At 53.6% G+C, this 13,560-nt stretch overlaps 1 protein-coding gene across 1 annotated transcript in view; it reads right to left on the reverse strand.

The window, feature by feature from the left end:
- PPAPDC3 (phosphatidic acid phosphatase type 2 domain containing 3) overlaps positions 1–10,572 on the reverse strand; it is a 13,608-nt gene extending 3,036 nt beyond the window's left edge. The window contains exon 1 of the mRNA XM_009322080.1: positions 9,935–10,572. Within this exon, the coding sequence (XP_009320355.1) occupies positions 9,935–10,385 (451 nt within the window). The 5' untranslated portion in view covers positions 10,386–10,572. The remainder of the gene's footprint in view (positions 1–9,934) is intronic.
- Positions 10,573–13,560: the final 2,988 nt, after the last annotated feature.

Raw genomic sequence — 13,560 nt, forward strand, 5'->3', positions numbered from 1 at the left:
CGAAGGATCCCCAGCGTCTCCCATGGTGTTCAATACACCCACTACAGACAATGGCCCACCAAACCCGCCCGTAGATCAGTAGCACACAAACGTCGTGTGCTTCAGCGACGTGTGGTGTTCACCATTGCCCATCAGTATTTTGCACTTACAAGATTTTTTTTCCGGTCAAAGGCGATGTCAGGGCAACTTGAGGGATGCAGGCCTGTGCACATGGAGGTGTTCAGAGCATGGAGAACAAGCCAAAGAGCTGTTTTAATAATCCTTTCATTCAGAAGATGAATAAAATGGGCCTTCAGTACTGCTAGGTTTGATTTTCTTCAAATGATGCACAGAAAGCAGAAAGCCTTGTTTGCCCACATTTCAAGATCTGAAGGCATGACAGCATTAAAACCGGGGGTTAATTTGCCGTTAAAAGAAAAAAACCAAAGATCCCTCCATCTGGTGCTTTTTCTGTCACTTCCCCCTGCACTTTCTGTTCCTTCCATGAAGCAACTTCTTTATGAAACAGCCCCAGCAGCCTGCCCTGCCCTGGCCCCCGAGGCACGGGGTGTCCCACCGCCCTCGCTCAGCTCTGGCTCTCAGCAGAGCCCCTGCAAAGCCCCGGGGAGCCGCGCTGTGCCCCTGCCCTCTCCTGCTGCCGCTGCTGCTGCTGCTGCCGGCGGCCAGGCGCTGCCAGAGTGAATCAGCACGCAGCACTGCTGCCGGCAGCGCTGCCAACGGCCCATCCTTCAGGAACAGATACAGACGGTGCCGTTGCTCAGCAGCCTCGGCCCGGGCCCTATTCCCTTGCAATTCCTTGACCTACATACCCGCTTGGACTTCGGCTCGCTTGCTTTTTCCCCTCCTCTGTTTCAGCTCAATCCAAACCAAATCCTCCCTCCTCAGCTGGGCACATCCGCACTGGCATTACGCAGCTAAGGGGTTAACTTTCTCATAGGCATCCTTGGTGGGTCCAGCTGCAGGTGAGTGTCTCTGCACTGGGAAAGGTGCCTGCTGGCTACCTAAGCGGTTGCATCCGAAGCCCCTTAGCCTTGCACCCGCCAGCACAGCCCCAGACACCTGCAAACCGGCATCGTCACCTTCGGTCTGCCCTTCCCCTGTCCCTAACGCAGAGACGTGCAAATCCTTCAGGCCGAAATGACTGAAGGCTGGAGGAAATATAGCCCCGGGAGAGACCACAGAAGGGAGCCTGCAGCTGATTTACCAGCCTGCACTCGCACAGTGCTGCTCTCTGGAGATGGACGGGGCTGTCAGAGGCGTAGCAGAGATGGCAGAGTGCCACCTGACCGAGGGGTGGGATGCAAGGAGCAAGAAATTTTAATTTTAAGCATTTTTTCATCATGCCCTTCCCCCAGATCCAGGTAGCATTGGATTTAAAACACAGGCAGCACTGGATTTAAAATCCAGGTGGCACTGGATTTAAAAGAGCAAAGGAAGGATTAGCTCTTGCCCATGGCTCCTTTCACATTTTTCTGAAAAAGATCCAGAATTTCCCCTTTGACCTGGCTGTAAAGGGAAACAATCTTTCAGATTTCCACTGCAAAACCATCCGATCACAAAAAGCTCTATTAACATCTAAAACTTCCTTAAAGCGCAAACCCAAAGAGCAAGTCTTGTCTGCCTGCGACAATTTTAGCATCAGAGATCACCTTGGTATTTTAAATAACCAACATCTGGCATCAGATGCACAGTAAATGAGCTGAAAGTGAGCCCCCCGGGCAGACATTTTATATCTATTAATAAAAAAAGGAAAACAATTATCTGCCTTGCTCCTACCACCAAATGTTAGGAGCCCATTAAGAGGGGAGAGGCGAGTGGAGAGGCGAGCCCTGCGCAGGCAGAGCACAAGGACGAACCTGAAGCATCACTGCAGCAGAACCAAGCCAAACCCCAAAGCTGGTATTTAAGGTAAGTCGAAACAGTTGGACATCCCCTGTCACCATAAGGTCCTTTCTGTCCCAGCGCCTGAGGTGCCATCTCTGCTGCCGTCCCTTATAGAGGTGGGGCTGAAAGAGGCTGAGGATGGGGAGAGCACCCTCGGGGGCATCGCCTGCCCCAGGTCAGAGCCAGGCAGCATCTCCAGGGACGGAGGCAGATTCCAGCCGAGATGTTTATATAAACATGTTATCAAAACCGCAGCTGAAAAACAACCTGGGTGCAGTGCTAGGGGCCGGGAGGAGGAAAAATGGAGAAAGCCAAAAAAGCCCTTGGCCTTGTCTGCTCCTGCAGCCATGATTCACATGACTTTACGCACATGGGACTGCTTGCATGAGACAGGGCAGCTCTCCAGAGCCCAGCCTGTGAGATCGGGATCAGAAACAGAGTCACAAGCTGGACTCAGCCTCCCAGCGCCACGGCTGAGCACGCGGGGAGAGGAAAAGGGGGAGGTAAATGCCCAGGAATGAAGACCGAGCCCATGCCGTGAGCTCAGGAGGCACCCAAGCGTGGGAGCAGATGTGCATCGGAAAACCCCCTCTGCCCAGCCCCAGTACCGTTTTAAAGCAGAGACAAGCTGGCCATAACTCATTGCCTGGGCTTCAGAGCCTGCAGCCTGCTCTGACCTGGGTCCCACCGTGCTGGAGGCCACACCAACCCCGCTGAGATGGCATGTGCTCCTCACCACAGCTGCCGAGGCCACGTGTAGGGCCAAGGCTGGCTTTGAAGGTCCTGTATTTCCCAGATTAGCCAACCTCCCTCAGGACTGAACCCTGGACAAATGTCACCATTCCCAGGAAACAGCTCCTTTTGCTCCACAATTAGAATTCATATATTTTTTCCTTTTTTTTTTTTACTTACATGCCCCATCCTACCACTTCTGAACTTCCCAGATCTCCTTCAGGCATTAGGCTCCCTGACCTGGAAAATGAGCTGTTTGCAGCTTTGACTAGTTGACATTAAGGAAGGATGCAGGTTTCAAAAGCATCTTCACCCTGTCTCCGGTGGAGTCGGTGGCAGCTGGAAGAGCTCCACTCCTCTGGAAGTGAACCCCTCTACTCCATTTTCTTCCCCAAATGTGGTACTATTAGGTGTAAGAGCTGACAAAAGGCACAGATGGCATGACACATTGAAGAACCAATGAATCAGATGCTGCGGCGTTTTGGGGGGAGGTTATTTTTTGGCTGAACAAGCAGCAGAGTGGGGTAAGCGGCCACGGGGAGGTGAAAAAATGGTGGAAAGCAGCATTGTGCAATTAATTAAAAAAAAACCCCAACAACTAAAAATAGACCCACTATATCCTAGATGATTAGAAACAGCCTCAAGTGCAAACACAGGCTGCCTGGAGTTCTCCCCTTGGAAATACTGTGCCCCTGGGAGATGGGCAATTTGTACCTCAGCATCAATTACTGAGCGGGGCTGCCCCGCTGGGGGTCTGCACGGCCTGGGGACGAGATGCGGGCGAGAGGGTGAGCGCAGAGAGAAGGGTTGATGCTGATGGGGAAAATGAGCTGAGCAGCCCCCCCCGGGCCGGCTCAGCTGCCTCCCAGAAGGGCTGCGACAGCTTGCGATGCCCCTGTACGCTATGGCAGCAGTGCAGGTAACATCAGCGCATCCCAGAACCACGCGCTGCAACACACACAAGCACGACAGCACCGTACGGGATGAGCTGGAGGAAGAAAACTGCCTTGGGCTGATGACCAACAGCATCTCCCAGCCCACAGAGGCTGGGCTCCTTGCTCGGACTCAGTGCTGCTCGGACTCAGTGCTGCTCAGGCTTGTGTTTACAGCCCGCTGCCTTCAATAAGGCAAATTGGCAAAAAAAAAAATTGGGACTGATTCTGTGGTGCTCAGAGAGCCTCCAACCACCACATCTCACGGTACGTTAAAGACCTGGATCGGGTATGTCTGCGTTCCAGGTGAAAACATGGTGCTTTCTTCCAAGGGGAGGAACAAGAGACAGTTCATCTGATTCCCCCCTCCCATCCCCATCCTCCACCAAGCCTGGCCCGAAGCGGGATACCCGATGAGCTCTCCCTGCCCACCACTCCTCCCAGCAACTCACCTCGCTGCCCAATGCTCTTCCACCTTCCTCTTCCCAACCACTGCTCCTGTCAAGGCGCGTTAGAGGCAAACACACTCACCCATTTCTCGGGATCTCCCTTCGGGCCAGAGCCTGGCTCAGCTTCTCCGGCAGGGCTGGCTCTGCCTGAGTGAAACAGCTACTGTCCCCTTTGAGCTCCAGGCAGGGGCACTGGGAAGCTGTTCCCGGAGTGACAGACATAAGGATGACTCATTTCCCATGTTTATTCCCCCTCTTCCCATTCAACAGCCCTCGCACTTCTTTTCTCTTTCACTCTGCATTCAGGCTCTGGAACATTTTGCCTGCTCGCTCTGCGCGAGGGTTGGATTTCAGCTTACTGCAGTTTCCCCAGGGGCTGCACGCTGATGGCTGCAGGGCTCGCAGCACCTTCAGCACCAAGCAGCCGGCCAGGACCTGAGCTCCTCGATGCTGCCCGGTACCAAGGGGCTGCTCAGCCCCTATGCAGGTCCTTGGAAATACCCCCCCACCGCCTGCTCCAGCCAGTCAGATGGGTCCCAGCCTGTCGCTGACTGTCCTTTATCTGAAGGGACACTGCAGACTTGCAAGCCTGCCCTGCAGTGAACAGTATACATTTGCTATAGAGGAAGCAGGCGAGGAAGGGAAGGGGGGCAGGGAAGCCGGGAGAGCTGGGCATCGCTTGCTGTTCAGAGATGCCTGAGCTCATTAGCTGTGAAGGGATGAAGGGTGAGGACTGCACCCACCAAAGGACCAGGGACTTTAACTGCTGCATCTGGGCAGGACAACAGGAGGCAGATTAGCAGCCTGATGTGATGAAGAGGAATATTTAATGCCAGGCTGGACCTGTGTCTAGATGCTGGATGCAGAGAGTGGGCATCTGTGTTGTTCCCTCTGCCTGGCACCCACCATGGGTCACTCATGTTGGGTTACTTGACATTTAAATGTTTCCACCTTGCTGGGCAGAATGTGCTGCAAACTTGCTGAGGTCTCACTGGGCACTGGCAGGGCTGGAAGGGGGACAGGACAGGGGCTGAACCTCCCCCATGTGCCAGGTTTCACAAGGAGGGGATGGTTCATGCAGGGCGGCAGCTCCCGAGCTGCTCTCCCCTTCCCTGCAGAAACGTCATCTGCCCTGTCTAGCTCAGAAAATCCCCAGCCTCACAGTGGGAAAATGAAAGGGGAAAAAATAGACACATCTGGCTCCAAACCATCTCTGGGGCTCTCGGCTTAGCAAGCTCTGCTGCATACGGACTGATCCATCTGCCGTGCAACTCCCCGGCCTCTTTGCTGGGTCTGGGCTGCCGAGCCCTGAGGCTCGACAGGATGAGCTTGTCTGTGCTGCCTGGGCATTTAATCTACCCGGTGACCTTTACCGGCAACGGGCTGTACTATCTGGATTTTCACCACACGGACTCCAAAGAAGAGCATGACAATACGTGAAGCACCTCCGTATTGTTAGAGCAGGGTCAGCGGGTTCTCGAGGGGCCTGGTGAAGGCATTTCCCGCTCTCTTTCCTTCCTAACCCACCACTTTCCTGGTATATATATATATATATAAAAAAAAATATATATATAAATAGATATATATTTTAAATAAATGTCTATATGGCTCAGGATAAAGTCACAGCTCTGCAGGGGACTATGCCTCAGTATATAATGGCTTGGTTCCCAGTCACACTAAAGCTAGGTCAGAATTCAGGGAGAAGGCTGGAGAGAGCAAGAACTGCCTTCTTGCTGACCTTCACGAGTGGAGAAGTGACCCTGGGCTCCCCTCCTTTCCTCCTCCTGTGGCAAGCCACCCATCCTCAGCCTGCCACGCTGCTCGCGATGATACGTCCGCACCCTGCGGCACTGCTTTACTTGACGGTGATAAATGCTTAGTGACAGCACCAAAGAGCCAACCTGCCCCTCGGAAGTGGGATGCGGAGCCAGCTGGTGATGGATGAGGACTGGGACCTGTGTCACTGGGACAGCAGGCAAAGAGGAGACCAGGTCTTTCTCTTCTCCTAGTCTGAATACCTATTTCAGAAAGCCATGACCAAAGCAGAACCAGTTAATGGCTGGTATTTCAAACCGAGCACAAATACATATTTTATGTGCAAGGGTTAACCAAGCAGATACCTTCCGACAGCAAAGGCACATGGCTGGACTGCAGATAACTAAACAAGGTGGTGATTTGGCTCTAAACACAATAGGTGGACTTCACCGGAGCAACCACTTTGGGTAGATGACTATATTCCATCCGCATCGGAGTAAGAAGGTGCCTGGACCTGGAAAGACCATGAATCTAATGAGATCAATCAGTTTAGCTTAATAAATAGAAGGTGAAGAAATGACTTGAGCACTATCCAAAATATTGAAAGGCAGAAGAGATATTGGCTAAAAGAGCTATTCATCTGAAGAGACAAGGGTATGCAGACGCAATGAAGGGAAGAGAAGAGTCAAACTAAAAGCAAGGCGCTTGTGAGACTACCTACCACTGCAGTAATATAGAAATGGTTCTGACAAGTTCACCCTCACTTGTAATTGCACATCAGACTGAGTGTTTGGGTTTTTTTCCCTTAACAAATTGAACAGAAATAAATTAAGGGATGTGCTACAGCCTGCATTTTGCCGTGGGTTAGATCAATGAGCCAAATGTTCTTTGCTGGCTTTGCAGTCAATGAATCACTAAATTTGGATCCACATCCTCACCAGATGGATCAGAACCAGAAACCGAGGTACTGCTTCCCCCAGGGTTTAGTGGAGTTTCTGTCTGGTTCTGAAGCAGATCCGGGAATTTTGGTGAAAGTTTTATATCTGTTTTCCTCCTGAAAATGCGATTGCAAGGTTCAAATGATTTTCTAAGCACCTCAGTTTTCATGAAAACCTTGTGGTTGCAGAGAAAAGCTTGAACGGTCCGAAACGTTCCAACACCGGCAGACAAGTAAAATGAACTCTAAAACTGGGGGGGGTTCCTGAGTTATGATTTTCTCGATTTGGCCGGGGGTGTGGACTTTCTTCCTGACTCTTCAACAGCCAGGGTTGGCAATGCTGAGATAGTCTTCCTGAAAGCACATGCTGGCAGAGGGATTATTATAGTGGGCACAGATATCTGATTTCTTCCATCTTTTCAGTAACAGGCTGTGAGCATGCTTCTCTGGCTGTTTGGCATTTGCTGGAAAAGATTGCGATGAGGAGAATCAATACATTCCATCACAGATGACAAACATGGAGGGAAAACATTGCTTGGGGTTGCTAATCAACATCTGCAGTTGGGATGGATGGAGCATCCCGGGGTCAGACCCCCTCACCCGAAATGCTCCCACATGTGTTGGCATAGCTCCTGCCAAGAGCTCCTCAGGCGCAACTGCCCCCCCTCCATCTGCAGTGGTGCTTCTGCCAGGTTCCTGGTCCCATTTCAGCAGTCTCCTGTCTCCTTGCCTTGAAAGCCTGATTGCAAATCCTAAACAAGTGCTCTATGATGGGCTGGCTCCCTGCCCAGAGACTGCATCAGAAATTTTGCTTGATGTATCAAACTCTCAGCAAGCAGGGGGAAGGGAGGAGAGCCAGGGGAGGTAAGGAAGGGGTACCGTAGACAACCCCAACTTCCCTGCTTCCCTCTTCCCAGGAGACCAGGGAAGCACCAGGAGGTTCCCTCCCCTTTGACCTGTCCCTACCCAGGAGGGCTTTACACCACATCCTGATGGATTTGATCCACAGGAAAACAGCAGCGAGAGACACCAAGGATGCCAGATGCAGCAGTCATGCCATACCCTTCCTATCTACTCATGAGAGCCCACTTCCCATGGGATCTGTCTAGGCCCACCAGCCCCACGCTCCCCAGCCAGACTCCTTCCTCCCTCAGCAATGCAGGTATTACGGCAGCAGCTACTCGGATATTCGGAGTTCCTGACTGCAATCTTAAATATCAAACCAAGGCCCCACTCACAGCAGAGATCCGCTCTGTGGGGTGACACAAGTCCTGCTGAGGAAGCTCTGACAAGAGAGGCTCAGGGCACCTTGGTCAGTCCCACCAGTCAGTGTTGTCTACTCGGAGGGCAAAGTGGAGCTCTTTGGAGGCTACCAGACCTACGGAGCTGTGAAGTCATGTTGTGAACTAGTCCTTCACACAATTTAACTATTTTCTTTCTTGGCAGGCAGAGAAGAGGGATGGGAGCAGCGTGTCTAGGCAAGGAAGCAAGACTTCAGAAACCCCCCAAGCTGTCCCTGGGCACCACATTTGAGCTCAGGAGACCTGGAGATGCAGATAGTGGTGCAGGGCTGAGCCCTCCCAACGACCACCTGATACTCGAAGTTTCAACACGACCTGGCTTTGCATTTGGCCTCCTCACATGGCAACAGAAAAGCGAGAAAACCTTTCCTGTTTTTAAGCCAAAGGTGGCATTAGCTCTTTATAAGGATCTCAAATATTTTGGAGTTGAAGAGGTCAGTTTTCAGGCTCCAAAACCATCAAAGGCTCTTGGGTCAAGAGACATCTGGCAACTGTGCCGGTTGATGTTGGTCACCTACTATTTCATTCTCGTGCCCTTTTAAATGGAGCTTCTTTTCTCAGTGAGAGGTTGACCCAGCGCACTGAGGAGCCCCTGGAAGAACTGCTGACGTCGGCGGTCTCTGCATCACGCCGATGCTATTCTGGCTTCTTCCCCGTGATGGCCTCCCTTCATTAGATGTCATAGCAAGAAGACAGTCTCTTTCAAAGGCAGAAGGGAGAAAAGGCAGCTACCACTGTGCTTTTCAAGCCAGTTCGGCGCAATCTTCGCCCTCTCCGAAGGATGAACTTGTGAAAAAAAAAAGTGGGACCATGATGCAGAGCCCGTATTGTATCACAGTCAGCCCCTGCAGCACCCTTTCCCGAGGTGCCTCTGAAATAAAAGGTCCCTACGTCCCCCCAGAAGAATCCCTAGGAAGCAAAGGCCTAAATCCAATGGTTTTGATTTCTCTTACTGATCAAAAGCGGGAGCTCCGATCGCTGTTTTTCTGGGGAGGGTGAAACACTAGGGCTGATCACAGCCAGATGAGATAGTAACTAGTCACAAGGGAAAATAAGATAACTGGGCCCCATGCGAAAGGCAGAAGAGAGAGAAGAGCAAGGTCATCAGGTAGACGTGGCCAGGGCGGGTGGGGGCCAGGATCTAAGGCAAGTCACGCCTAGAGCTCAGCCTGGTCTCTGGTGAGACATAGGTCCGCACGGGTGGATGGGCCCTGCTCAACTCAGAAGACAACTCCTTTAACACGCCTCAACCTCCAGAAAGAAGGACACCGACCACCGCACAAGAAAGGACTAGCAGGAGAGCCAGAGAGATCCCAGCCCGTCTGCACGGCCTCTGGGTCAAATTAGCGCATGGAAATGGGGACAGCAGCAAGAAAGGTCCTCATGGGAAGGAGGATGCGAGATCAAACCACAGCACCGAAGGAGACAGGACTCCATCATGCGGCAGCTGAGACGTGGAGCCAGGGTCTGTTCAAGAAGGTGACAAGGGGATGGAAATCTTTTTTTCTCAAGGATATCCTCAGGAGTTCATCCAGATATCAAAGATTAAAATCTTTATGTTTTCCCCACCTATCAAACCACCAAGGCAGATGACCATAGAGTAAATAAAAGGCATCGTTGCTGGTATCCACCTGCACATCACAGACACTTCCTTGGTCTGACTGGACAACCCTGCCCCATGCAGGACTAGGGACCTGCCCCTACTCCATGGGTGTCACCAGATACCAGGATCACTCCACCGCTCTTAGACAACTTTTTGCTACATCCATCACCCATGGTACCGAGGACCGAGACGGCCGATAAGTGCAGTATTCACCCTAAAGGTCACTCGCTGCTTCCTGACCACATCGGTGGCTGGGAGCAGTCAGAGGAGGAGTCCCGGAGCCGCTGCCCCTTGTGACCAGGGCCAGGCTTTCCCAGCGGGGAGGGAGGTTTGCCACTCACCTAGCAGCAGGTTCATGAGGACCTCTTGGCCTGCCAGCGTGCTGCTCTTCACCAGGCAGATGAGGGTGCCCGCAATCCAGGGGATCCCGTGCCCCGTTATCCCCAGGAGGTTAATCATGGAGCGGGCACCACCCCAGGAGGAGGCTCTGTTGGCACACACTCCCAGCCTCTTGGACATGCAGATATCGATGGCCAGCAGGGAGTTGAAGGCGATTCCTTTGAAGGAAGGGTTGAGCTGCATGCAGTCCTCTTCGGGCAGCTGCTGCGACTGCCTCCGCTCTTTGGGGTTGCTGTTCTGGGCACCAGCTGCCCCGGCCTGGCTGCTCTGCTTTCTGCCGGAGCTCCTGCTCTCCTGGTTCCCCTTCAAGGGCTGATTCAGGGAGAGGAACTCAGCCCTGTTGAGGACATTGTTCCTGTCTCTTGCCCTGGACCGTGGCTGGGATGCTGGCATTGCAGTCTCTAACGCAACCTGCTTTGCAAATACCGGGAAGGAGAAAAATCCCTCCTCTCCCTGCAGAAAGCTTCCCCCACTCCCACCCTCACGAGCTGTGAATTTGGGAAGCTACAAAGGTTCCCCTCTGTTGCAGTTGCCCCCAGCACAGACTGCAGCTGTTAAATATAGAGTAAGGAATGCACATGGCTGTTTACTTCATGGGCCTAGCAAGCTTGGAAGGAAAATTAATGCCAGGCTTGGCAGCCACTCCAGTGCCAGGGAAAAAGGTTAAACAGCCAATAGATTGGAAGAAGAGGAGGGAAAAGCGTTGTGCCAAAGGTTGGTTGCTTCTGGCCTGGTCTATTTAAATCTTCCAATTGCTTATTCCCCTGGGCTGCAAGGGAAACTGGGAAATGTAGTTTTTTTTTTCACTACAAGTCACATTTCAGTATCAGACAGTCAGAGCTGGAGGAGATCACGGCATCCCCCCCCTCCCCACGGCAGCTGGTATTGCTCCTATGGTGGGCTGTGCCGCCTGGTTTTGCAAGCTCCAAGGCTGGGCATTGCTCGGGGGCTCCCCCCCAGGGGGCTTTCCCTGGTCATCTTCTCGATTTGTCTGCTCTGCAACACCTCACCCCTGCTAGGGCACCCTAAATACCACCTTCCTCTCCCTGGTATGGATACCTTTCAAACATCACTAGCCCCATCCTCTCTCCCCACTCAGGGTGGGTCCCTGCAGCGACTGCCATCACTCACCTCGTCCCCAGACCCAAGGAGAAGCATCACCCACCTCCTGATTAAAAGAGACACGGTGCTGCTAATGAACTCCCATCCCCCTGCCCCCAGCGCTGAGCGTGGCCTCAATACCGCACGTTTCTGCCGTGTCATCCAGCATCGCAGATCCCACGCTAAAAGCAGGTGACAGGCTGTGCCCGCGTCCCGGAGCTGCGGATGTGATCAGCAGCGCAGGTACCGGCCCCAGGGGAGCGGGCATCGCGGGATGGGGAGGAGGAAGGCTCGTGCCAGGCCCTGGGGAGTCCTCCCGCAGAGGACAGGGAAGACCTGCCGTCCCTCCTGCCACAGCACATTGTGCTCCATCATTTTGTCCATGCACGGCTGCCGTCAGCCTCCCACCTCCCCACCGCAGCTGGGGTGAACCACTCCGAGACATCTCCCACCCGCCGATCACCAGCGCTGCCGAGCGCCTGAAAACATCCTGTCTGTGCTCACAGCTCCAGCTGACAGGTCTGAATGGTCTTGCTACAGTCCCTGAACTGCAGCCACATGGATCTGAGCCTCAAGCACCACTGGGAGAGACCGTGCACCTCAGCTCCTCCTGCCCGAAGGACGGCAGCCCGCTGCAGCAACCGCCTGAGCCAGATCCACCCGGGCTGCCATCGCTGAGTTACCTTCCCCGGGCAATGGGCTGTCGCGGCTCCACACCACCCACACAGCCGAGAAACAGGATTATACCTATGCAAATAGGCTGGAGATCCCCCGTGGACAGAGAAGTAGGGAAGATGAACATTGCACCGAGGAGCAGAACAGGCACGTCTCTCGGTGTCAGTGACATCTGCCTACACAAATGTTCAGTTACAGAGGCCAGTATTTGTACTGGTAACCTGGGGAATCAGGCACCCAGGTATCTTTAAAAGTCTTTTCCAAAAAGCACTGAAGAGCTTAAGTGCTAAATGAAAGGTGGTTCTTGGCTTTCTAAGAGAATAAGAAAAATTTTGCACTTTCTTCACACTTTTTATCCGTAGTTCTCGAAATCCTCTGGATGAACTATGCATCCAGCCTGGGCCCGTCTTACAGACAGACTGTCCAGAGGCAAGGGCAATGCTTGGCCAAGCAAGTGCCAGAGGTCCTGAGGAGCCCTCGCCCCTGGGCTTTGCTCGTATTTCCCCCCCTAATGAATCAAAGGAAAATAACACACATCAATTTATTTCTGAATTACACCCTCCAGGAACCTACCCCTAGTCTGCGATGATGATCCTAGCTGGAGGAAGAGCTCGTCCCCTCCTCGGGCACCCTTACCCAGCCCATAAACCGCAACCCTGTTCGGCTCGGGTACCATTTGGGGGCTGCGGCAGCCCGGGAGCGTGCACAGATGCTGCCACATCACTGACACCCACCAGCTCCCGTCTGATCGCTGGCTGCTCAACGGCATTCTCACGCTATCGGGGAAGTCAGCACCGCGTCCCTATCTGCCTGTCCTCATCCCGCTGCCCGGCTCCAAGGCATGTGGAAAATCTCAGCCCACCTGACATCGGCCGGGGAGATAACCGTCGGCACTGCTTTAACTTGGCTATGGCTGTCACCTCTCCGCTGGATGGCCTCCCTGTTTCTCCTGCTCCATGCAGGGCTGCTGCTGTGGGGGGCTCCTTGCAAACGTCTGTGAGCAGAGGGTTAAAGCGCTGGTGGCCAGGAGCCTGCAGAAGCAGGGAGACCCGCCGCTCCCTCTCGTCCAGCCTGATGCAGGGGATGCTGAGCTGTTACTGAGCATGTTCCTCAGGAGTTGTCACTGGGGAGAAAAAAATACCTTGAAAGCCCTGGGAGTTAATTTAATCTGGTGCATGTCTCTTGTGCTGACACCGATATGGGGGAATTTCTCTGCCTTGCACACAGAGCTGCTGCGGCCTCCCCATGGGACCCAGCACAAGTTCCCAGCGGGAAGGGGACAGAGGAGGAAGGGCAGTGCGGGATGGAGGCAGGGCTAGCAAACCCCTGTCAAAAATGCAGCAGGAAAGGAAAGCAGTTCGGTCTCTCCTGCAGCCAGGCAGGCTGCCACCATCGGTCCCAGCGGAGAAACCGAGCTCGGGAGGGAAACGTCCTCTATCCCTGCACTGGGACCATGCTGAGCGCTGTCCCGCTGCACACACGGACGAAGGGATGCAGCGAGCGTAGAGAGGACACGCTCTGCTCGCAACAGCCACAAAACCAGGGGTTTATAAATATCCCCGCTAAACCTGTAGACAGGCTCCCTGCTCCGGCGGGGCTATTCCAGGCCTGACACCCGATCCACGCGGGTCATCGAGTGCCTCCAAGAACGCCCAGACGGACAAATCCAGACGGACAAATCTGGCACGCTCCACGCACTGTGTCCACTCAGCCCTGGCTGTGCTCCCTGCCTGCCTGCCCACCCCTGCCTGCGTGCGGTGCTGCAGTCCCCGGGGCTGGGGGCTGACGGCCA

Source organism: Pygoscelis adeliae, unplaced genomic scaffold (assembly GCF_000699105.1).
Source record: "Pygoscelis adeliae isolate BGI_AS28 unplaced genomic scaffold, ASM69910v1 Scaffold114, whole genome shotgun sequence".
Classification (NCBI taxonomy): domain Eukaryota; kingdom Metazoa; phylum Chordata; class Aves; order Sphenisciformes; family Spheniscidae; genus Pygoscelis; species Pygoscelis adeliae.